Consider the following 26193-nt stretch of genomic DNA (forward strand, 5'->3'; position numbering starts at 1 on the left):
AACTACAAAATCAACATACCCACTACTAAGTGCTTGTTTACCCAGTACATCAACTGCCTCGTTCCCCTCCACCCCCACATGGGCTGAGACCCAAGTTAATTTGTATACCCATCTGTCTAATCCTGCCATGGGTTTGTAGTACCTCATAAAGCAGGTACCTACCTACATGTACAAATTACCTCAACTGACCTGTACCCCTGCACACTGACTTGGTACCGGTACCCAGAGCAGCTCACAGATTACTGCACCTGTACATAGCCCACCTATAATTTAGCCCAAACAACTACCTCTTTCCCTACTGTATTTAATTAATTTATTTTGCTCCTTTGCACCCCATTATTTTTTATTTCTACTTTGCACATTCTTCCATTGCAAATCTACCATTCCAGTGTTTTACTTGCTATATTGTATTTACTTTGCCACCATGGCCTTTTTTTTGCCTTTACCTCCCTTAGCTCACCTCATTTGCTCACATCGTATATAGACTTGTTTATACTGTATTATTGACTGTATGTTTGTTTTACTCCATGTGTAACTCTGTGTCGTCGTATGTGTCGAACTGCTTTGCTTTATCTTGGCCAGGTCGCAATTGTAAATGAGAACTTGTTCTCAACTAGCCTACCTGGTTAAATAAAGGTGAAATAAAAAATAAATAAAAACCTGTATATAGCCTCTTCATTATTATTTTATTGTGTTACTTTTTATTATTGTTTACTTTAGTTTATTTGGTAAATATTTTCTTAAAACTCTTCTTGAACTGCACTGTTGGTTAAGGGCTTGTAAGTAAGCATCTCACGGTAGAGTCTACACTTGTGGAATTCCGCATTTCACGGTAAGGTCGACACTTGTTATATTCTGCATTTCACGGTAAGGTCTACACTTGTGGTATTCAGCATTTCACGGTAAGGTCTACACTTGTGGTATTCAGCATTTCACGGTAAGGTCTACACTTGTGGTATTCAGCATTTCACGGTAAGGTCGACACTTGTTGTATTCTGCATTTCACGGTAAGCTCTACACTTGTGGTATTCAGCATTTCACGGTAAGGTCTACACTTGTGGTATTCAGCATTTCACGGTAAGGTCGACACTTGTTGTATTCTGCATTTCACGGTAAGGTCTACACTTGTGGTATTCAGCATTTCACGGTAAGGTCTACACTTGGGCAGTGGACGTCACAGAGAGGCTGAGGCTGGTGATGGGCAGAGTGTGCTATGTGTCTAGACTGTCCGTCTGCCCGTCATCACACACTGTGCACACGTCTACTGCAGAGGTTAGTGAGCTGGTGGAGTTTCTTCAGGAAGAAGAGGAGAGGAACCTCTCAGAGACCTGGAGGAGCCGCTTCAAGGTGGAGGCTCTGTCTAGCCTGCTCAGACTGCACAGTGAGGGCAACCACATCAAGAGTCTGGTTGTCTCGGTTCACACACTTCCTCACTATGCTGGAGGTCCCACTCTGGGAGGACAGTTTTCAGGTTTGTGCGTCTGGACGGCACTGAGAAGAGGCGGGCTCAAGTGATCCTGGAGTTCCAGAGCAATACACCCGGCAGCTCATTGATCACGCTGCTGTCATTCAAAGCCAGAGGGGTGGGGCATTCTACAAATGTGTTTGTGGGAATAAAGTTTGACAAACCAGAAAGAAAGAAAATCACCAGGGAACTCACCAGGGACCTCACAATACGATATGAATTGAATCACCAGGGACCTCACAATGCGATATGAATTGAATCACCAGGGACCTCACAATACGATATGTATTGAATCACCAGAGACCTCACAATACGATATGTATTGAGTCACCAGAGACCTCACAATACGATATGTATTGAGTCACCAGAGACCTCACAATACGATATGTTTTGAATCACCAGGGACCTCACAATACGATGTGTATTGAGTCACCAGAGACCTCACGATACGATATGTATTGAGTCACCAGGGACCTCACAATACGATATGTATTGAATCACCAGGGACCTCACAATACGATATGTATTGAGTCACCAGGGACCTCACAATACGACATGTATTGAGTCACCAGGGACCTCACAATACGATATGTATTGAGTCACCAGAGACCTCACAATACAATATGTATTGAGTCACCAGGGACCTCACAATACGATATGTATTGAGTCACCAGGGACCTCACAATACGATATGTATTGAGTCACCAGGGACCTCACAATACGATATGTATTGAGTCACCAGAGACCTCACAATACGATATGTATTGAGTCACCAGGGACCTCACAATACGATATGTATTGAGTCACCAGAGACCTCACAATACGATATGTATTGAGTCACCAGGGACCTCACAATACGATAAGTATTGAATCACCAGGGACCTCACAATACGATATGTATTGAGTCACCAGAGACCTCACAATACGATAAGTATTGAATCACCAGGGACCTCACAATACGATATGTATTGAGTCACCAGAGACCTCACAATACGATATGTATTGAGTCACCAGAGACCTCACAATACGATATGTATTGAGTCACCAGGGACCTCACAATACGACATGTATTGAGTCACCAGGGACCTCACAATACGATATGTATTGAGTCACCAGAGACCTCACAATACGATATGTATTGAGTCACCAGAGACCTCACAATACGATATGTATTGAGTCACCAGAGACCTCACAATACGATATGTATTGAGTCACCAGAGACCTCACAATACGATATGTATTGAGTCACCAGAGACCTCACAATACGATATGTATTGAGTCACCAGGGACCTCACAATACGATATGTATTGAGTCACCAGAGACCTCACAATACGATATGTATTGAGTCACCAGGGACCTCACAATACGATATGTATTGAGTCACCAGAGACCTCACAATACGATATGTATTGAGTCACCAGAGACCTCACAATACGATATGTATTGAGTCACCAGAGACCTCACAATACGACATGTATTGAGTCACCAGAGACCTCACAATACGATATGTATTGAGTCACCAGAGACCTCACAATACGATATGTATTGAATCACCAGGGACCTCACAATACGATATGTATTGAGTCACCAGGGACCTCACAATACGATATCTCGATACTTAGGTGCCGATACGATATGTATTGCGATTCTCACGATTCTATATGTACTGCGATTTTGATGGTGCGATTCGATGTTCCAAACATTTTGCCCACCGTGAGTGTGGTGCAGAGGGACGAGAGAGACCCATGAGGAAACACGATTTGAGCAGTCATGGAAATGCAATAAATATCTCACAGTAAAAATGGCTCTTTCATTATTTCTTTCTGGCTTTCATTATTGTCACGTTGCCATGCCAAGCTAGAATTTTGTACATTGTATTGTCAGAAATGTCAAGTTTAGAAAAAGAGGCCTGTGAAGAAGGGTTCCTTTAGGATCCAGATTAGGCAGAGATGCTTTGTAATGTCCAACTGGCTTAGTCATGATGGTAACACTGACATATCATGACACCCCTCCATCTCCAGAACTACAGCACAGTATACTCCAAATGCCATTCTGTTTGGGTTGTAAGTTTGTTAGATGAATATTTCACATTAAAATTGCCCTCTTTCATGCATTTCATGCTGTCTTTCATTTTTGTCCTGTTGTCCACATGGGAAACCATCAGACCAGGCTAAACATTTTGTGTGAATTTGAGAGTCCATCTAGTATCATTACCTGTACTGCATGTAACATCTGTGGTTTGGCATTGTTTAGCATGAGCGAAATAGGCAATGTGTATTATTTACAGTACTTAAGTAAAAATAAGTTAAAGTACTCCTTAAATAGTTTTTTTTGCAGTATCTACTACACATTATTATTTATATTATTGACAACTTTTACTTTTACTTCACTATATTTGTAATGAAAATAATGTACTTTTTTTCTCCATACATTTTACCTGACACCCAAAACTACTCGTTGCATTTGAGTGCTTAGCAGGACAGGAAAATGGTCCACTCAGGCACTGATCAAGATGGCATCCCTACTGCCTCTGATCTGGCAGACTCACTAAATGCAAATTCTTTGTTTGTAAATTATGTCTGTGTCACGCCCTGATCTGTTTCACCTGTTCCTGTGCTTGTCTCCACCCCCTCCAGGTGTGGCTTATTTTCCCCAGTGTATTTATCCCTGTGTTTCCTGTCTCTCTGTGCCAGTTTGTCTTGTATGTTTCGTCAATCATTGTGGTTTTTCCTGTACTCTTTCGCGATTCTCATTTTTGTTGTCCTCCCGGTTTTGACCTTTGCCTGTTTCTGGACTCTGTACCCACCTGCCTGACCATTCTGTCTGCCTTGATCATGAGCCTGTCTGCCACTCTGTACCTCCTGGACTCTGATCTGGTTTTGACCTTTGTGCCTGTCCACTACTATTCTCTTACCGACCCCTTTGGATTATTTAACATTGTAGGACTCCAACCATCTGCCTCCTGTGTCTGCATCTGGGTCTCGCCTTGTGCCTTGATAGCCTGAATGTTGGATTATGCCCCTGGCTACATTTTTTTTTTTTTTTATCAACAACATAAACAAGACAATTGTGCAGTCTGGTTTGCTTAATTTAAGGAATTTGAAATGTATTTTTACTTTCACTTTTGATATTAAGTATATTTTAGCAATTACATGTACTTTTGATACTTAAGGTATTTGGTTTTAAATATACTTAAGTATTTTACTGGGTGACTTTTACTAGTGTCATTTAATATTAAGTTATCTTTATTTTTACTCAAAAATGACAATTGGGTCATTTTTTCACCACTGTGTATCATGAGTTGCATTTCACTTTGATTTAAAAAAAAAAAAAAAAAAAAAAAAAACGAATTGAAGGTGTTATTTCACACCAGATTTAGTCTTTCCACCTATAACCCATCCGAATGTAAAATAGATGTTCATCATTTAATACATACTGTAAATAGAAATGGTCTATACCTCACCATTCAACTCTACAACAATATGTACATAGTGTTACAATAGTGATTTTTTTTTCAGATTATTTGAGTGAATGTTTTTATTTTATTTTTTAAACACATTCATTTGACGCGTGTCTTTTTTTGACACTCAAAGACCAAACGGCGTTCCATATCTATCTTGGTTTAGTTCTGAAAGTCTACAGTACATTTGAACAAATTCGAAAGTGAAAGTACACTGCGACCAATAGGCACAGCACATTTATTGTTCTACGGTCTTGTCGGGTGAAGATCAGGTCTAGTTATTCGCATAAGTGTGATTGAGATATTATATGATAAAGGATTGTAATCATTATTTTCTGAACTAATATTTCCCGACTTCATTTGGATGTCGTGATTTTTCAGAGATTTTACGCACGACATGCCACCTTGCGTTATTGAAAAAGACAGCTCGAGGGCCCTGTATACAGTAAGTAGACCTTCGCTTTTAAAGGTACCTCGTGGCGTAATGTGGTTTACCTTTGTCGAATTTTTTTTTGTCGAACAACTATTGCGGAAATACAGTATTTAAATGATTTTTGCACGATCGACCATAGCCCAATCAATATATTTTAGATTGCTATTTGAAGGTGAAAGTAATATGTGCCCTCGAACGATAGGCAGGATTTCAATATAGTGAAATTAACATTTTTTTGTCATTTTTTTCAGGTTATGTGGTTGTACATATTGGCAGTTTGGGGTGTATCTCTCTCCACTGCCACTTCTGGTGAGTAGCCAAGACTAGTAGTGGCGGTTTAAATCTTTACTGAATTATAACAATGAATCAATAAAGGAACTGTAATAGACTAATTACTGTATTTGTATAGACCTATTTGGAATCTTTTGCCGGCGCAATTCCTTCCCGTCACACCGACATATAATTATTCAATTATTGCACCCACACTGCTCGCACGCGCCAACGATGGTCTGCGTTGCCAAGGGAAAGAACAGTAGTCAGTTCTATTTGTGACGCTGATCGCGCTGAAAGTCCTGCCTCTCCCATCTCCTCATTGGTTTATAGAAGCAGATACCCATGTCCTATCTCATTGGTTTATAGAAGCAGATATCCATGTCCCATCTCCTCATTGGTTTATAGAAGCAGATACCCATCTGCCTTCTCCTCATTGGTTATACCCTCCTGTGTGACTGAAATACATCAGTGGTGATAATAAACCTTTTATGGAAGTTATTTGCCAATGAGATTTTTTCAGTGTGATTACAATTGCACTAGAATAGTTGATTTTTATTATTTAATTGATATTTTTTGCATGTTTTAGTATTTTATTGTTAGTGCCTGTGTTTTGTTTTGCATGATGTAGCAATGTAAGTTGTTGATCTGTATTATGAATACATTAAAACAATTAAAAATATATATAAAAAAAGAAAGTTAGTTGCCAATTGCCATATAAGTCCAAAGAAGAAAAATCCTGTAAGGAGGAGAGATGACTAGAAACGATTCTGTTGACCGGTTTATGTGTGGATTAATTGTCGGAGTAGAGGACCTTGTGCATCTCAGGTAAAATAAAAACTCAATGTTCATATCCCAGGACAAATTAGCTAGCAAATGCAAGCTAGCTGACTTAATTGCCATAAATGTTTAATGCTTTTTTACCTGTCCCCAAATTAATATAATTCGTTCAGAGTTAGTTTTGATATTTTATTAACCTGCGTGTCTTGATCTCGTTTGGTGTGGGGGGACAAAATCAATTTGCTCACGATGGCTGTTAGAACTTTGTGGCTGTGGTATCCAGTGACAGTTTTCTAGCTTTGCAAAGGCGCCTGATCCCGCAAGCTAATATTGATGTTGTATCTGCAGCGTGAATCAGTCTGGTATTTACAAGGCTACAGGTTTTCTAATGGATGTTACAGATTTGAAGATATCGGATCTTTGGATACCAGACCACAAATGCATTCTAGGCAAAATTTTGGAGGTGCCTTGAGATGTATTTGACAAAAAACAAACAACACATTTCTGAGGCTTTTAGTATTAATAACTTTATGACTTTTGACATTTTAAACTAACCAAGTTAAAACAAAGTAAAACGGTGTCATAAGCAGATGGTGACACTTTCTTCTTCCTCGATCAGAAATGTTCACGTGTTCGGTACCCGAGGATCCGGTCTCGGCACGGTTGGGACATGTTGCCACCATGCCATGCTGGCTCACCCCTTCCATGAACGCAGAGGGCCTGGAGGTGCGTTGGTACCGGCCCAAAGATTTCGACAACCCGGTCTTGCACTACAGAGAGAGGAAGATCCAGGAAGCATCACAGCAGTCCCAATACGTGGGCCGCAGCTCCCTGGGGCTCCGGGAGGTTACTTCAGAAGGGCTGAAGGGAGGGGATGTGACCTTGAAGCTGGTTAATGTCACTCTGAGAGACCAAGGGGAGTATGTGTGTTACGTCAGCAGTAACCAGGACTATGAGACTGCCAGTGTCTTTCTCAATGTGACTGGTGAGTTCATTCAAGCAAAACATATCCAGGAATGATGCTACAGAAATGAAATGATATCCATCATTCTTTCTCCATCATTCTTTCACAAATAGTTGAATTAGCCAAGGTATAAAAAAAATATTAAAAAAATATTTGAGACTTTAATCCCCTCCTCCTTAATGTGCACTTAATCTCCTTCCCAGTGATGGGCACCCCTCCTCTCCTCTCAGCGGTCAGAACAGATGCTGACTCTGTGAATGTGAGCTGTGTTTCCCATGGATGGAAGCCAAGGCCCAGGCTACAGTGGTCAGATGGGAGGCAGACTCTGAAACCTGAGAAGCTGGACTACAGCAGTGGTGCCCATGGTCTGGTGTCTGCCCACAGCTGGGTCCTCTCTTCCTCCTCCAGTGCTCCCTGGGTATCCTGTTCTCTGGTTCTGTCTGAAGGAGAGGAGTTGGAGGGAAGAGTGGACCTACGGAACGTTCCGGCTGTACCAGGTCAACAAAGATAATAACCGTGTTTCTTTCTGCTATGAGCATATGCTGATCTGGAACCCATTACAAGGTGTGTGTGTGTGTGTCCACCAGTTTGTTGAATTAAATAAGGGATACCTTCTTTCCACTTACAGAGACTTCATCAGGACTGAAAACAGCTGTCATCATTTTAGCTCTACTTCTGCTCCTGTCCGTTGTCTTCGTCGGTGTGCTCTACAAAAAGACAGGTCAGGGCTATGTTTTGGTTTGGATAGTTATACTATATATTGATAAGCATACAATGCCATGAAAATGTTAAGACTGGGTCACATTTGAACTTGAGCCTAAGAGGGTATGGAATCCTCTTTCCACCATATTTGGATTACCTACAGGAGAAAACATTAGGCAAGTCATCAAGACATCTCCTAATGCCACCTTTATCCCTCCTATGATTCGATTGAAAACTCATGTGTGTTTTGCTTTTCAGGAAACAAATCAACACGTGTGATTACAGGAGGTAAGGAATCTATTTATCCACATCACACTTTTCAATGTCAGTGTTCATAATTAGATTTTCAATGCTTAACTTTATAACCATGTGTCCTAAATGTTGTGGTATTTTATACTGTAACTAGGCCTACATTGATCCTATAAGAGAATACAATTAAAACGCTAAATTAGCACTACATCAAGTCAATGGACACTAAATTATAAACACTACCTATGGACCATATTCTGTGCATTTAGTCACCACAATGTAAGATATTGGCTTTCTTTATCATATGGCAAATATTGATCCAAAAATACTTACTGTACAGAATACGTTTAACATTTTCCTACTCTCCCTGTTTTTGTGTAGATATAGTGGATATCGAGACTATGAGACAACCTGAAGGTAATCTATTTTGACATTTTCCAAAGAGAATCTGAATTTATTCTGATATTGCCTTTCTTTATCATGCAAGATGCTACACTTCTAAGAGTGTATAGCAAATATTGATCCCTAATACACTTACTGTACAAAATTAATTTAACATTTACACATTGTTCCTGGTTTTTGTGTAGATTTAGTCGATATGGAGACTATGAGACAAGCTGGAGGTAATCTATTTTGAAATATTTCTGATACATTCTGATTATTATTATCATTATTGTTGTTATTACGGTTCATTGGCATCTCCTGATTCTGTGTTTGTCTTCAACAGTGGATGTCACATTGGATCCCAAGACAGCTCCTCCTTATCTGACAGTTGGTTCAACTGGTAAAATTGTGAGAGACAGTAAAGATAATCCATGTCCTCCGGGTGAGCATGCTTGTATACTTGGAACACGTGGTTTTACCTCGGGCAGCAATGCTTACTGGGAGGTTGGACTGCATAATGAGCAGGTAGGCGGTAAAAAATCCTGGTGGGTTGGACTGGCAAGTGGGCCTGTTAAAAGACATGGTGATGTACCAGCCACACCTTCCAATGGTTTCTGGTTCCTGTCCTCAGACAAAGAGAAAGGCTTACGGCTTAATATGGCCCCCGACATCCTACTTCCTGCCAATCCTAGACCTCAGATACTAGGGGTGTATTTTGACTATGACCAAGGAGTACTCTCTTTTATCAACGTAAAAGACAATAAACTGATTGTCACTGTGAGAGCTATGTTCATTGGGGAGGTGTTTCCTCTTTTTAACCCAGGTCAAGGTGACACAGCCCCTATGACGATATTAGATGTCAGCCACTATAAAACAGAACCTGTAGAAGTGTCTGTTTCTGAAAGAGAGAGTAAAGTCGCTCCACCTGCTGAAGAGGCTGAGACTGATGCCCTTCTAGCTTCCAACCAAAGTCGCAATCGTCAGACTTCTGAATCCAAAGACTGCCTTTAAATGTCTGTAACACGATGAAAACTACAGCACTATATTTTAACACATTGTTGTATGTATCTAGTGCACTTCATATTAGGGTGTGTACCGTAGTATTCTGCACTGGTCCAATTCATCATCATCTCCTTGCTCTTCTCCTTTGTCTGCAGTGCAATTGGATTTGATTTGACTAACGTGGAAACATATGATTGGTGAAAGCAGTGTAGTAGGTGGATGTAGTGGGATGGATGGATGGATATATATTGTAGATTTATGGATGTAGTAGGTAGATGTAGTAGGTAGATTGATGGATGTGGTTGATGTAGTGGATGGATGGATGTAGTAGAGATATAGTAGATGGATGTAGTAGTAGATGGATGTAGTGGCTGGATGGATGTAGTAGCGATATAGTAGATGGATGTAGTGTATTTATGGCTGTAGTAGCGATATAGTAGATGGATGGATGTAGTAGATGGCTGGATATAGTGGATGGATGTAGTAGATGGATGTAGTGGATTGATGGATGTACCGTAGTAGAGAGATGTAGTTGATGGCTGGATATAGTGGATGGATGTGGTAATTTGATGGATGTACCGTAGTAGAGCGATGTAGTTGATGGATGGATGTAGTAGATGGATGTCTACATGGTGTTTGGTTTGACCATCCCCTGTTTTTCACAGCAGTGCAGAACAGGAGACGGAAAGAGAAGCTCCTTGCAATATAGCCGCTTTCTATAGTGCTCACCATTATTATTTTAATGGTAGAGCCATCTGGTGACATTTCATTTGAAACCGTAGGATTTTTCCCTGTTACAGTTTGCAATATAGAGCAACGTACTGCTCACTAGAAAATATCAGATTAGACTGACTGGAATATGTGCATTTGAAAGCAAAAAAATCCTACTGGGAAAAATCATTTTCAACAGCCAACTGGAAAACTTGGCCATCTTTCTAGAGCTCCATCTTTCCGACTTGAAGTTCATTGACTTAATGATTTGACCTCGTTTTTTTCCCCCCAAGTTCCCAGTTATCTTGAAAACAACATGACCACCACATGCAGGTACCATCAGTTCAGGAAAATAAAAAGCAAATTATTTCAATTTATGCTCAGCTGTGCGTCGCAAGTGCTACACCAACTGATCTATTTTGTCAATCAAAGCTTGAGATTTGAAATGTAATATTGTCTGAGAGGAACAATTATTGGCAGTCTAGGGCCGTAGCCAATATCCTCTGATAATGTATTAGGCCTCCTGAAAAAAATCTAATTCCTAACAGAACTGTTTTTATAATTTTAATGTAAAAATCTCCAAATCATGTTTAAAATAAAAAAAATCTGAAAAGTTGATCTCGGCATGCAATATGTTTTCTGGTTGTGGGAGTCTCACCTGGCCCAATACACTATTTGGTGTTTTGACCAATCAGACCAGGTCTGAAAAGATCTGATGAGAAAATATCTGATGTAATTGGTCGAAATACCAATTAGTGGGAAAAAAATATGAATTACTGAGGATAATAGGCCACTCCTATTTGCCATATCTGTATACCATCTATTGCCTCTTGCATCTATGCCGTTCGATCATTGCTCATCCATATGTGTACATATTCTTATTCCATTTATTTACTTAGATTTGTGTGTATTAGGTAGTTGTTGTGGAATTGTCTTGGCCAGGTCGCAGTTGTAAATGAGAACTTGTTCTCAACTGGCCTACCTGGTTAAATAAAGGTGAAATAAAAAATATATATTAAAAAAATTAAGTGTTCACACTGTGAGAAATTTTACAACATGTCACAATCAAATCAAATCAAATTGTATTTGTCACATGCGCCGAATACAACAGGTGTAAACCTTACAGTGAAATTCTTACTTACAAGCCCTTAACCAACAATGCAGTTTTAAGAAAAATACCCCCCAAATACAATAAATATAAGTAAAAAAGAATTAAGAACAGCAGTAAATAACAATAGTGAGGCTATCTATATACAGGGGGTACCGGTACAGAGTCAATGTGAGGGGGCACCGGTTAGTCGAGATAATTGAGGTAATTCTATACATGTAGGTAGTGTTATTAAAGTGACTTATGCATAGATAATAACAGAGAGTAGCATGGGGGTAGAAGCCTCTTGAACCTAGACTTGGCGCTCCGGTACCACTTGCCGTGCGGTAGCAAAGTCAACAGTCTATGACAATTTTTAGGGCCTTCCTTTGACACCGCCTGGTTGTAACTGACAGTTAGACTTACAGGTTATGTCGTTGTCTTTTGTTTGAATTGTTTTACGTGTCCGCTGTGCGGGAGAAATGATAATACAAGCGGAACTACGTAGCTAATACTGTTGTAACGGGGATCCATATTGCAGCGACACACTTTTGGAGGGAAGGCAATCCTGTGCTGCGTTAGCTAAGTTTTCATGTCATCGGGTGTAGTTCATAAAGGTTGAAGGGTGTATGTTAGGATGAAGTGTGAATTCATGCCAGGAATAATAAGTGTGAAGTTTGGTTTCCTCCCTTCTGTAATAAGTAGCCAATGAGGTATTTTTCCTTTACTCACGTGTTTAATCTGAACCCGTTATAACGCCGGTTAAACTGTTATGTATGTAGGCACTTCAGAGTTATACCAAGCTAATAAATCACTCGTAAGATAAGGAGGTTGTAAGAGTGGGCTTAACTGTATTTTTCATTTACCTTATAGTTCTCACGGAAGGTGATAATTCTGACTAAAACTACAGAATAAAACCGCCAGTTAAAATCAAGGAACGGTTGTGCTCGTGGTTACAGAAGGGAGCTACACTGGTATAGAGGTCCTTGATGGCAGGAAGCTTGGCCCCAGTGATATACTGGGCCGTTCGCACTATACTCTGTAGTGCCTTGCGGTCGGAGGCCGAGCAGTTGCCATATCAGGCAGTGATGCAACCATACTCTCGATGGTGCAGCTGTAAATCCTTTTGAGGATCTGAGGACGCATGCCCAATCTTTTTAGTCTCATGAGGGGGAATAGGTTTTGTCGTGTCCTCTTCACGGCTGTCTTGGTGTGCTTGGACCATGTTAGTTTGTTGGTGATGTGGAACTTGAAGCTCTCAACCTGCTCCACTACAGCCCCGTCCATGAGAATGGGGGCCTGCTCGGTCCTCCTTTTCCTGTAGTCCACAATCATCTCCTTAGTCTTGATCACGTTGAGGGCACCACACTGCCAGGTCTCTGACCTCCTCCCTTTATGCTGTCTCGTCATTGTTGGTGATCACTGTTGTGTCATCGGCAAACTTAATGTTGGTGTTGGAGTCATGCCTGGCCGTGCAGTCATGAGTGAACAGAGGGAGTACAGGAGGGGACTGAGAACACAATCTGAAGGTCTGGGAACATTTTCACGTTAGGAATATTTTTTTACACATTAGTTAGGATGTTTTAATTTTTGATAGGGTGTTTCCAAATATATATTTTGTGATTTTTCTTTAGTATCGACATCATTTCTAATTCCATGTATTAGCTGCATTTGTATAATGTCAAGTCAAATGTAACGTGTCAGTTAAGAATGTGTTTCTCGTAAATGTAAAAAATATATATTACATTTTACATTTTGAATTTTTATTGGTTTTATTTTACCAGTAATGTTGTGGTAGTGCTACTGTTTTTCCTGCATTATGTCAACATAATGTAGCAAATACTTCAGAATTTTTACACTTAATAAGTTGTCTAATTTTTTTTATTGTTGATTAGTAATTATGTACACTGTGCCAGTATGATATTGTAAATGACAAAAAAAAGGAATAAAAAAACAAATGGCGTCATAAACAAATTCAAGTAGGTGTGCCTTGTTTCATACTAGTTTGACTGAGACAGTGGTAGAGGTATAGTGAGGTAATCAGGCACACGTTGTGTCTGGATATCTTACACAAGTGTGGATGAATCTGGACAGTGAAACCGTTTAAACCATAATTAGTGAGTGTGGATGAGGTAAGAAAATTATGGTTGTCTTTTCAACAATGACAAGCCACCGAGGTCTGACCGCTTGGATGGAAAATGACTGAGGATAATGGCGGACGATATTGCCACTCCTATTTGCCAGATCTTCAATTGAAGTCTACTAGAAAGTGATGGTTGTCTTTTCAACAATGACAAGCCACCGAGGTCTGACCGCTTGGATGGAAAATGACTGAGGATAATGGCGGACGATATTGCCACTCCTATTTGCCAGATCTTCAATTGAAGTCTACTAGAAAGTGATGGTTGTCTTTTCAACAATGACAAGCCACCGAGGTCTGACCGCTTGGATGGAAAATGACTGAGGATAATGGCGGACGATATTGCCACTCCTATTTGCCAGATCTTCAATTGAAGTCTACTAGAAAGTGATGGTTGTCTTTTCAACAATGACAAGCCACCGAGGTCTGACCGCTTGGATGGAAAATGACTGAGGATAATGGCGGACGATATTGCCACTCCTATTTGCCAGATCTTCAATTGAAGTCTACTAGAAAGTGCGCGAAGAAAAAGTAATTCTGCTGCCTAAGAATAGGAAATCCCCCTTCACTGGCTCAAATAGCCCACCTATCAATCTTTACTAAGGACATACCACTGGCTTTGAGTAAAGCCAGCCTGTCTATGTATGCGGATGACTCAACACTATACACGTCAGCTACTACAGTGACTGAAATGACTGCAACACCTAACAAAGAGCTGCAGTTAGTTTCAGAGTGGGTGGCAAGGAATAAGCTGGTCCTAAATATTTAAAATCATTCACTAAACCTCAACTAAATCTTGTACTAAATAATGTGGAAATTGGGAGCAAGTTGAGGTGACTAAACTGCTTGTAATAACCCTGGATTGTAAACTGTCATGGTCAAATCTTATTGATACGACATTAGCTAAGATGGGGAGAAGTCTGTCCATAATAAAGTGCTGCTCTACCTTAACAGCACTATCAACCAGGCAGGTCCTAAAGGCTCTAGTTTTGTTGCAGGATGAACCAAACTTGTGGAGATCTACAATTTTTTTTATTTTGATTTCCTCATGATGTCAAGAAAAGAGGCACTGAGTTTGAAGGTAGGCCTTGAATTACATCCATAAGTACACCTCCAATTGACTCAAATTATGTCAATTAGCCTATCAGAAGCTTCTAAAGCCATGACATCATTTTCTGGAATTTTCCAAGCTGTTTAAAGGCACAATCAACTTAGTTTATTTAAATTTCTGACCCACTGGAATTGTGATACAGTGAATTATAAGTGAAATAATCTGTCTGTAAACAATTGTTGGAACAATTACTTGTGTCATGCACAAATTAGTGGAGTGGTTGAAAAACGAGTTTTAATGAATCCAACCTAAGTGTATGTAGACTTCTGACTTCAACTGTACATAAATATAGATATTTATTTTTCATTCGCTAATCACACCCTTTTCGTATCTAAGGCCATAATCACTCCCAGAGCATTGAAGTGTGTAATACCAATGCAAAGTGTAATAATAATACCAATTGAAATGTGTAATACCAATGTCCATTCGGTGTAAATAGCCTTCTAGAGTCAGGCACTACTAACATGGTGAAACGTCAAGAAAAAAGTTTTTCTGTCTCAGAAGAAAAAGTCACATTCATTTGATTTTAATTGTAACGTATCTCTTGACATCCAAATCAATAACATAGGGTTGTGTTCTCTAAAAAAAACACTGGTCTGAAAATGAGCCGGCTACACATTAACATTCAGTCACTAGTTTGCACGTTGATTTATGGATTGGTTTCTTATTAGTTGATTTTATCAGGGGTTCATCGTGTTTGATTATGGAGTAAATCCAGAGTAAAAAGGGCATCCAGTCGAAGAAGTTCTTCTGTTGAATGAAAGAAAGACACAAATAAAAAGATTCAGTCATGCGTTTATCACATCACTTCATATGGGTTCATATGTAGACCAGCAGTAGAGTAGACAGGACTCACCGGTGGAGGCGGACAGGAAGTGGCAGCAGCCGAGCCAGGCCATCATTACACTGTAGGGGCTGAGGTAGGTTACAGTCAGAGGGTGTGTCTCCATAGTCTACAGTGTCTTCCTCTCTACTATCTCCATAGTCTACAGTGTCTCCCTCTCTACTCTCTCCATAGTCTAGTGTCTTCCTCTCTACTCTCTCCATAGTCTACAGTGTCTTCCTCTCTACTCTCTCCATAGTCTACAGTGTCTTCCTCTCTACTATCTCCATAGTCTACAGTGTCTTCCTGTCTACTCTCTCCATAGTCTACAGTGTCTTCCTCTCTACTATCTCCATAGTCTACTGTGTCTTCATCACCTCTCCTACATTTCAATCGTCTACAAAGCCTTCCTCTCTACGCCTCCTCTCTTTCATCTCCTCCATCCTCTTCTTCCTCTCCTCCATCCTCTTCTCTGCATCATGTTAACAGTACAGTAGCTTCCTCTCCATCATCTCAATAGTCTACAGTAGCTTCCTCTCCATCATCTCAATAGTCCACAGTAGCTTCCTCTCCTCTCCATCATCTCAATAGTCTACAGTAGCTTCCTCTCCTCTCTATCATCTCAATAGTCTACAGTAGCTTCCTCTCCTCTCTATCATCTCCATAGTCTACAGTAGCTTCCTCTCCATCATCTCCATAGTCTACAGTAGCTTCCTCTCTATCATCTCAATAGTCTACAGTAGCTTCCTCTCTATCATCTCAATAGTCTACAGTAGCTTCCTCTCCATCATCTCAATAGTCTACAGTAGCTTCCTCTCCATCTCAATAGTCTACAGTAGCTTCTTCATTTCCTCATCTTCTCTCCTTCCTCTTGTTTCTCCTCTCATCTCCTCTCCTTATCTCCTCTCCTTCCTATTCTTGTTTCCTCATCTCTCCTCTCCTTCCTATTATTGTTTCCTCATCTCTCCTCTCCTTCCTATTCTTGTTTCATCTCCCTCTCTTTGTCTCCAGTTCTTCTTCCTCTCCTGGTCTCCTCTCTTTCCTCACCTTCCCCTCCTTATCTCCTCCCCTCATCTCCTTCCTCTCCTCCTCTCCTTCCTCCATCCTCTTCTCTTTCCTCTCCTCTTCTCTTTCCTCTCTTCATCTAATCCCCTTCCTCATCTCCTCTCCTTCCCTCATCTCCTTCTTCTGCACTTAGCTGATAGCTGTTTTGTACTCACAGCCTCCCAGACAGGTGTAGGAAACCTCCAGGTATTTGTAGGTTCCATAGCAGGGGTCCCCGAAGACCGGATCAAGCCCCACAGTGCACTGACTCTTTCCCTCACACCTGCAGAGTTACACATTTATAACACAATTATAACACACAAGGGGGGATATTTGTAAACCAACTTTCAACACCACTGACATCCAACTTTAAACCAACTTTCAACACCACTGACATCCCCAAACTAGAGAGGAGAGATGGGGAGATGGATAGAGAAAGTACCATTGTTTGACAACGTCCAGGGTTTTGGGTTGCAGACAGTTCTGGTTGCTGAGCTCGTGTCGTCCAGCAGAACAGGTAGAGCCGTCTCTACGGCCGTAGTTAGCATGAAACACCTTTATCACACCCTTACCTACACACACACACACACACAATAATTAAATTGCACCCTTACCTGCTGAGGGGGGTGTTAGGTGAGGGTGTTTGTGGGTGTAATCATGTGCTCACCACAGTCCAGGGAGCTGGTTGAGCCCTCGCAGGTGATACTTGTCTCTGAAAACACAACGCACACACACAACATCAGCCCTGCTGTCGAGACACAGCATCAGCCCTGCTGTTGAGACAACATCAGCCCTGCTGCTCAGACACAACATCAGCCCTGCTGTTGAGATGATGGGGGATAAGAAAAAGGATGAAGAGCAAGAAAGAGAGGTGGGAGGAGCAATCAAAGAGAGGTAGGAGGAGGAATGAAAGAGGTGGGAGGAGCAATCAAAGAGAGGTGGGAGGAGGAATGAAAGAGGTGGGAGGAATGAAAGAGAGATGGGAGGAGGAATGAAAGAGAGGTGGGAGGAGCAATCAAAGAGAGGTGGGAGGAGGAATGAAAGAGAGGTGGGAGGAGCAATCAAAGAGAGGTGGGAGGAGCAATCAAAGAGAGGTAGGAGGAGGAATGAAAGAGGTGGGAGGAGCAATCAAAGAGAGGTGGGAGGAGGAATGAAAGAGGTGGGAGGAATGAAAGAGAGATGGGAGGAGGAATGAAAGAGAGGTGGGAGGAGCAATCAAAGAGAGGTGGGAGGAGCAATCAAAGAGAGGTGGCAGGAGGAATGAAAGAGAGGTGGGAGGAGGAATGAAAGAGAGATGGGAGGAGCAATCAAAAGGAGGTGGTAGTAGGAATGAAAGAGAGGTGGGAGGAGCAATCAAAGAGAGGTGGGAGGAGCAATCAAAGAGAGATGGGAAGGAAGGAGTGATTGTGACAACCCAGTATGGGGCTCCATTCATGAAAAAGTGTTGACTACTTTGTATCATGCACAAGCACATTTCCAATGACTAATTGTTCATTTGACACCCCTACACAGGTTGTTGTCCACTGTGCAAGTACAATACAGGTGTCAGAAGTGGAATGTCAGTGAACAACAACCTGTGCTTGGTATCAAGTGAACGACAAGCCCATTGGACAGGAGAGGGAGAATACTGACTAGCAGGAAGGCAGATGTAGGTGACGTCCAGATATTTGTAGGTTCCGACACAAGGGTCCGAGATTTGATTCACTCTCATGTTCACCTCACACGTCTGCTTCCCGTCACACCTGGAACAACCACAGAGCAACACCAGTAGAACCATAACAAAGCCACTCCATAACTCCAACATAACCTGTAAAAACGGATATCTGGAGCTTGTCTGAGCGGTTGGCCTCAGAGCCCTCTGAGCCCCTGTACTTGACGCTGATTTGATCAACAAGCTCTCACAATCTCACTGCAAAATTAGACGTTTGTCCACATTTCTCCAAACGTCAAATTTTGAAGTTACTTTAAATGTAAGCCTACTTGATGGTAATAGTGTTGCCCCTAGTGGCGACATGGGTTAAGTTCAGCGTTTAGGGACACAAACAACTAAGATTAACTTCAGGCATTCATTCCGATTGGTTAGATGAAGCTTAAAAACAGAAAAATGACTACCCTGTTAAGTTTTGCTATGTATTAAGACTTGCCTCGATAACTAAATGTGGATGGATGGTGCTGTGGTCTGAACAGCAGCAGTCTGTCATATAGACCTGGGTTCTAGCTCCAGGTACTTGTTTTGTTTGCACCCTAGTGGACGGTTTTGACTGAGCTTCCTGAGGACGTTCAAAAATGTCAAATTCCAACTTGAATCTAGAATGATTTGACTTGGCTCTGCACACTATAGTGTGTGTGGGTGTGTGCGTGCGTGTGTGTACCTCTGTGACCAGAGTGCCAGAGTTCCTTCCTGGGAACACTTTGTGTTAGTCAGCTCACTCTGAGGTCGTCCCTGACTACAGGTCTGGCTGTCTATGCGTCCATAGAGTGCTTTCTGGAGAAAGACCACCCCATCTCCTATGAGAGAGAGCAAGAGAAGCGGGAGCATGAGAGACTCACGAGTCAACTCAACTAAGTAACCGATTGGCACACAGAGTGTTGTTTCTTACCACATTCCAAATGCACCACACCATGACAGGTAGTCACCTTCTCTGTGGACGACAAAAATTTGACTCATACAAACACATCACACATACATCATATTGAGAAAAAGATTCAGCATATTTCTGTGTGTGAGCATGAATGTACAGTTGAAGTCGTAAGTTTACATACACTTAGGTTGGAGTCATTAAAACTCATTTTCCAACCACTCCACAAATTTCTTGTTAACAAACTATAGTTTTGGCAAGTCAGTTAGGACATCTACTTTGTTCATGACAAGTAATCATTCCAACAATTGTTTACAGACAGATTATTTCACTTATAAATCACTGTATTACAATTCCAGTGGGTCAGAATTTTACATACACTAAGTTGACTGTACCTTTAAACAGCTTGGAAAATTCCAGAAAATGATGTCATGGCTTTAGAAGCTTCTAATAGGCTAATTTACATCATTTGAGTCAATTGGAGGTGTACCTGTGGATGTATTTCAAGGCCTACCTTCAAACTCAGTGCCTCTTTGCTTGACATCATGGGAAAATCAATAGACATCAGCCAAGACCTCAGAAAAAAATGGTAGACCTCCACAAGTCTGGTTCATCCTTGGGAGCAATTTTCAAATTCCTGAAGATACTGCGTTCATCTGTACAAACAATAGTACGCAAGTATAAGCACCATGGGATCACGCAGCCGTCATACCGCTCAGGAAGGATCTCCTAGAGATTAACGTACTTTGGTGCAAAAAGTGCAAATCAATCCCAAAACAACAGCAAAGGACCTTGAGAAGATGCTGGAAGAAACAGGTACAAAGTATCTATATCCACAGTAAAACAAGTCCTATATCAACATAACCTGAAATGCCGCTCAGCAAGGTAGAAGCCACTGCTCCAAAACCGCCATAAAAAAAGTCAGACTACAAATTGCAAACGCACATGGGGACAAAGATCATACTTTTTGGAGAAATGTCCTCTGGTCTGATGAAACAAAAATAGAACTGTTCGGACATAATGACCATCGTTATGTTTGGAGGAAAAAGGGGGAGGCTTGCAAGCCGAGGAACACCATCCCAACCGTGAAGCACGGGGGTGGCAGCATCATGTTGTGGGGGTGCTTTGCTGCAGGAGGGACTGGTGCACTTCACAAAATAGATGGCATCATGAGGGATGAAAATTATGTGGATATATTGAAGCAACATCTCAAGACATCCGTCAGGAAGTTAAAGTTTGGTTGCAAATGTGTCTTCCAAATGGACTATGACCCCAAGCATACTTCCAAAGTTGTGGCAAAATGGCTGAAGGACAACAAAGTCAAGGTATTGGAGTGGCTATCACAAAGCCCTGACCTCAATCCTATAGAAAATTTGTTGGCAGAACTGAAAAAGCGTGTGCGAGCAAGGAGGCCTACAAACCTGACTCAGTTACACCAGCTCTGTGTCAGAGTCGTAGGAAGTCAGGCGCAGGAGAGTCAAACGGAGTGTAAATGGAGTCTTTTAATAAATGCCCACTTAACATGCTCCAAACACTAATATGTACATACATAAATAAACATGGGTACGAGGACCCGTCGCGCACCGATACAACATAAAACAACACTTGACATAAAACAATCTCTGACAAAGACATGAGGGGAAACAGAGGGTTAAATACACAACGGGTTATGAATGGGATTGAAACCAGGTGTGTGGGAAGACCAGACAAAATCAATGGAAAATGAAAAATGGATCAATGATGGCTAGAAGACCGGTGACGTCGACCGCCGAACACCGCCCGAACAAGGAGAGGCAACGACTTCGGCAGAAGTCGTGACACTCTGTCAGGAGGAATGGGCCAAAATTCACCCAACCTATTGTGGGAAGCTTGTGGAAGGCTACCCGAAACATTTGAAGTTAAATAATTCAAAGGCAATGATACCAAATACTAATTGAGTGTATGTAAACTTCTGACCCACTGGGAATGTGACGAAATAAATATTAAAGCTGAAATAAATCACTCTCTATTATTAATCTGAATTTCACATTCTTAAAATAAAGTGGTGATCCTAACTGACCTAAGCCAGGGAATTTTTACTTGGATTAAATGTCAGGAATTGTGAAAAACTGAGTTTAAATGTATTTGGCTCAGGTGTATGTAAACTTCCGGCTTCAACTGTATGTGTGTGTGAGTGTGTATGTGAGTGTGTGTGTGTGTGTGTGTGTAGGTTACTCACTGCTCTCCAGGCAGCCATAGGTAACGTCCAGGAAGATATTAGTCAGGTATGCAGAGTTACAGAGGTCACACACACTGCCGGAGGTCGCCACATCACACTTCTCATTTCCATCACACCTGGATGAGCAGTAGTAATGTCACACACCTAAAACACCACCTTACTTAGGTTTTTTTTTTTTTTAAAACATGATGTTATTTCTCTCCATTTCCCCTCTCTGTGCTATCAGTTTTAGGACCACTTTCTTTTTCAGTGCAGCTCAGTTTTTCTGTGAAGCTGTTCTTGATAAGATTCCCATCTGGCTGAACTAGGGTATTCAGACCCCTTGACTTTTTCCACATTTTGTTACGCTATTCTAACGTATTAAATTATATTTTGTCTTCTTTAATCTACACGCTATACCCCATAATGACAAAGCAAAACAGATTTTTCACATTGTTTCAAATTTATAAGGAGAAAACCCCAGAAATATGACATTTACATAAGTATTCAGACCCTTTACTCAGTACTTTGTTGAAGCACCTTTGGCAGCGATTACAGCCTCGTATTCTTGGGTATGACGCTACAAGCTTGGCACATCTGTATTTGGGGAGTATCTACAATTCTTCCTGCAGACCTTCTCAAGCTCTGTCAGGTTGGACGGGGAGTGTCGCTGCACAGCTATTTTCACGTCTCTTCAGAGATTTTCGATCGGGTTCAAGTCCAGGCTCTTGCTGGGCCACCCATGGACATTCAGAGACTTGTACCGAGGCAACTCCTGCATTGTCTTGGCTTTGTGCTTAGAGTCGTTGTCCTGTTGGAAGGTGAACCTTCTCTCCAGCTCTGGAGCAGGTTTTCATCAAGGATCTCTCTGTACTTTGCTACGTTCATCTTTCCCTCGATCCTGGCTAGTCTCTCAGTGCTTGCCTCTGAAAAGCAACCCCACAGCATGATGCTGCCACCACCATGCTTCACCGTAGGGATGGTGCCAAATTTCCACCAGACATGACGCTTAGCATTCAGGCCAAAGAGTTCAATCTAGGTTTCATCAGATCAAAGAATGTTGTTTCTCATGGTCTGAGAGTATCTAAACATTATTATAATATCTCCAAAGCAATTGCCTCTCTATGAACCACTGGCTACTTTTTCTATATCAACACACCTGCTGGTAACTCTGAACTGGTTAGGACAGCTCATGTGGTCTCCTCAGTATCTGTCGACTAGGTGTGACTCTCATGACTAAAGAGGTTTCATGCATAGCTTTTATTTCTACCCATAAGAGTAGGTGTAAATTGTATCTATTTTCAGCACTTACAACACATTTTCTACTCTGAGACGCTTTGTGGATATGCCCCGATTACTGTAAAATTGCTGGAAACATGGCAACAGGACACTGAAGTTGGGAAATAAACAATGTTGTAAGCAGAACATAGCAAACATGCTTGCTATTGACTGAAGTTGTGTGCTGTGTGGTGTGCTGTGTGTGTGTGTGTGTGTGTGTGTGTGTGTGTGTGTGTGTGTGTGTGTGTGTGTGTGTGTGTGTGTGTGTGTGTGTGTGTGTGTGTGTGTGTGTGTTCGTGCGTGTGTGCGTGTGTGCGTGTGTGCGCGTGTGCGCGTGTGTCTGTGTGTGTGTGTGTGTGCGCGCGTGCGCGTGTGTTTACAGACCTGTTAGACACACCGTTGAAGGCCTCTGTATCGGAGCAGGCTTTAGGTCTCTCGTTTGATGACAACTCAATAGTGCTGAATTTGACCCCATACACCATGATCACACCGTGATCTACACACACAAATAAGAGTTTAAATATAATAACATAATGATAATAATAATTATAATTATAGTAAATAACAACTTCACACTGGAGTTACTTTACCACACTGGAGTTACTTTACCACACTGGAGTTACTTTACCACACTGGAGTTACTTTACCACACTGGAGTTACTTTACTACACTGGAGTTACTTTACAACACTGGAGTTACTTTACTACACTGGAGTTACTTTACTACACTGGAGTTACTTTACCACACTGGAGTTACTTTACTACACTGGAATTACTTTACCAGAGTTACTTTACCGCAACTGGAGTTACTTTACTACACTGGAGTTACTTTACCACACTGGAGTTACTTTACCAGAGTTACTTTACCACACTGGAGTTACTTTACTACACTGGAGTTACTTTACCGCACTGGAGTTACTTTACCGTACTGGAGTTACTTTACCGCACTGGAGTTACTTTACCGCACTGGAGTTACTTTACTACACTGGAGTTACTTTACTACACTGGAGTTACTTTACTACACTGGAGATACTTTACCACACTGGAGTTACTTTACTACACTGGAGTTACTTTACTACACTGGAGTTACTTTACCAGAGTTACTTTACCACACTGAAGTTACTTTACCAGAGTTACTTTACCACACTGGAGTTACTTTACTACACTGGAGTTACTTTACTACACTGGAGTTACTTTACCAGAGTTACTTTACCGCACTGGAGTTACTTTACCACACTGGAGTTACTTTACCACACTGGAGTTACTTTACCAGAGTTACTTTACCACACTGGAGTTACTTTACCACACTGGAGGCTGGGATCACCACACGTCAGGAACCTGCGCTGAATCTCTGACATTCCATAACCTGGAACAGGAAAAAAATGATATTTTTTCACCTTTTTATTCTCTGTCACCTCGATGAGGGTTTTGAGCCTTGAGCTACACCTACCATCAGCAATCACTGTTAGATGACTAGACTTACCCAGAAAGAGGCTGGCCTGCAGCGCTGGAAGAAAAGACAAGAGAATATACTCCTTATAAATGTGTCCTTTTGCTGATAAAAAAAAAAACGACATACACACATAGGAGGAGCAGTGCCCCTGGAGCCCGTCAGAGGTTGAGAGGAGAAGAGAGGAAAAGGATGAAAAAAACAAAGAGAAATTAGAAGAGCAAGAGACTTACCGGCGAACAAAATTGATTGTCCAAGGAGCATTCTGTCTACTTTATCAGGGATCTCTATAGGAGAGACAGCTTCTGAGTGTCTGACTGTATTGAATGGCTTTGCCCACGTAGTGAGATACGAATAACAGTTGAACGCGTGAGCTGTTACTGGAACACATTCCCTCTTTACTCTGTTGACCAATCCCCCCCCCCCCCCAAACACACACCTTCAGTCAATATAGAGTGAGGATGAACGAAAGTACAAATGATTATAAAACAGGCGGGTCTAATCCTGGATGCCGATTGGTTGAAAGAGTATGTCAGACATTATCTATTTCACAACTACTCACGGCTGTACCTCAATCAACATGCCTATTTACTGTTCTATCTGAGGAATCACTGTGCATCCACTATTCCATCAACCCAGCCATTCATAAATATAATCTCCACTGTTCCATCAGCCCAGCCATTCATAAATATAATCTCCACTGTCCCATCAACCCAGCCATTCATAAATATAATCTCCACTGTCCCATCAGCCCAGCCATTCATAAATATAATCTCCACTGTCCCATCAACCCAGCCATTCATAAATATAATCTCCACTGTCCCATCAGCCCAGCCATTCATAAATATAATCTCCACTGTCCCATCAACCCAGCCATTCATAAATATAATCTCCACTGTCCCATCAGCCCAGCCATTCATAAATATAATCTCCACTGTCCCATCAACCCAGCCATTCATAAATATAATCTCCACTGTCCCATCAACCCAGCCATTCATAAATATAATCTCCACTGTCCCATCAACCCAGCCATTCATAACTATAATCTCTACTGTCCCATCAACCCAGCCATTCATAAATATAATCTCCACTGTCCCATCAACCCAGCCATTCATAAATATAATCTCCACTGTCCCATCAACCCAGCCATTCATAAATATAATCTCCACTGTCCCATCAACCCAGCCATTCATAAATATAATCTCCACTGTCCCATCAACCCAGCCATTCATAAATATAATCTCCACTGTCCCATCAACCCAGCCATTCATAAATATAATCTCCACTGTCCCATCAACCCAGCCATTCATAAATATAATCTCCACTGTCCCATCAACCCAGCCATTCATAACTATAATCTCCACTGTCCCATCAACCCAGCCATTCATAACTATAATCTCTACTGTCCCATCAACCCAGCCATTCATAAATATAATCTCCACTGTCCCATCAGCCCAGCCATTCATAAATATAATCTCCACTGTCCCATCAACCCAGCCATTCATAAATATAATCGCCACTGTCCCATCAGCCCAGCCATTCATAAATATAATCTCCACTGTCCCATCAACCCAGCCATTCATAAATATAATCTCCACTGTTCCATCAGCCCAGCCATTCATAAATATAATCTCCACTGTCCCATCAACCCAGCCATTCATAAATATAATCTCCACTGTCCCATCAACCCAGCCATTCATAAATATAATCTCCACTGTCCCATCAACCCAGCCATTCATAAATATAATCTCCACTGTCCCATCAACCCAGCCATTCATAAATATAATCTCCACTGTCCCATCAACCCAGCCATTCATAAATATAATCTCCACTGTCCCATCAACCCAGCCATTCATAAATATAATCTCCACTGTCCCATCAGCCCAGCCATTCATAAATATAATCTCCACTGTCCCATCAGCCCAGCCATTCATAAATATAATCTCCACTGTCCCATCAGCCCAGCCATTCATAAATATAATCTCCACTGTTCCATCAACCCAGCCATTCATAAATATAATCTCCACTGTCCCATCAGCCCAGCCATTCATAAATATAATCTCC

At 41.4% G+C, this 26193-nt stretch overlaps 2 protein-coding genes across 5 annotated transcripts; one reads left to right on the forward strand and one right to left on the reverse strand.

The window, feature by feature from the left end:
- The first annotated feature begins 5049 nt into the window (after nt 1-5049).
- On the forward strand, nt 5050-13483 carry LOC110500791 (butyrophilin subfamily 3 member A3). Of its 3 annotated transcripts, none has more exons than XM_036958301.1 (10): nt 5050-5198; nt 5308-5395; nt 5611-5668; nt 7029-7394; nt 7577-7870; nt 8002-8094; nt 8334-8363; nt 8706-8741; nt 8912-8947; nt 9052-13483. In XM_036958301.1, exons 2-10 carry the CDS (start codon nt 5324-5326, stop codon nt 9717-9719), a joined length of 1653 nt encoding a protein of 550 aa, XP_036814196.1. In that variant the 5' UTR covers nt 5050-5198; nt 5308-5323; the 3' UTR covers nt 9720-13483. The 3 variants fall into 3 exon arrangements, with proteins under 3 accessions (XP_036814196.1, XP_036814197.1, XP_036814198.1); XM_036958302.1 differs by having other exon boundaries at nt 5052-5198; nt 5308-5371; XM_036958303.1 differs by lacking the exons at nt 5050-5198; nt 5308-5395 and having other exon boundaries at nt 7000-7394.
- Nucleotides 13484-15269: 1786 nt separating this feature from the next.
- Nucleotides 15270-24522, reverse strand: stl1 (rhamnose binding lectin STL1). 2 transcript variants are annotated; one of them, XM_036956478.1, is made up of 13 exons: nt 24363-24522; nt 24163-24186; nt 23983-24045; nt 23065-23176; nt 21424-21539; nt 19227-19268; nt 18999-19134; nt 18259-18368; nt 17294-17338; nt 17069-17198; nt 16803-16909; nt 15616-15674; nt 15270-15509 (listed from the first exon to the last, which is right to left on the reverse strand). In XM_036956478.1, the coding sequence occupies exons 1-12, from the start codon at nt 24391-24393 to the stop codon at nt 15661-15663; spliced, it is 930 nt and encodes a 309-aa protein (XP_036812373.1). In that variant the 5' UTR covers nt 24394-24522; the 3' UTR covers nt 15270-15509; nt 15616-15660.
- Nucleotides 24523-26193: the final 1671 nt, after the last annotated feature.

This window comes from Oncorhynchus mykiss, chromosome 21 (genome assembly GCF_013265735.2).
Source record: "Oncorhynchus mykiss isolate Arlee chromosome 21, USDA_OmykA_1.1, whole genome shotgun sequence".
Taxonomy (NCBI): domain Eukaryota; kingdom Metazoa; phylum Chordata; class Actinopteri; order Salmoniformes; family Salmonidae; genus Oncorhynchus; species Oncorhynchus mykiss.

Bases quoted from the DNA above. Each gene is read 5' to 3' on its own strand.
- LOC110500791 (XM_036958301.1), top strand. From the start codon at position 5,324: ATGCCACCTTGCGTTATTGAAAAAGACAGCTCGAGGGCCCTGTATACA. The intron at 8,095-8,333 runs GTCAGGGCTATG...TTTGCTTTTCAG, and splicing joins TGTGCTCTACAAAAAGACAG to GAAACAAATCAACACGTGTG. The intron at 8,742-8,911 runs GTAATCTATTTT...GTTTTTGTGTAG, and splicing joins GACTATGAGACAACCTGAAG to ATTTAGTCGATATGGAGACT.
- stl1 (XM_036956478.1), bottom strand. From the start codon at position 24,393: ATGCTCCTTGGACAATCAATTTTGTTCGCCG. The intron at 19,269-21,423 runs GTGAGTAACCTA...TGTCGTCCACAG, and splicing joins CTATGGCTGCCTGGAGAGCA to AGAAGGTGACTACCTGTCAT. The intron at 16,910-17,068 runs GTACTTTCTCTA...GTAACTCTGCAG, and splicing joins CTGGACGTTGTCAAACAATG to GTGTGAGGGAAAGAGTCAGT.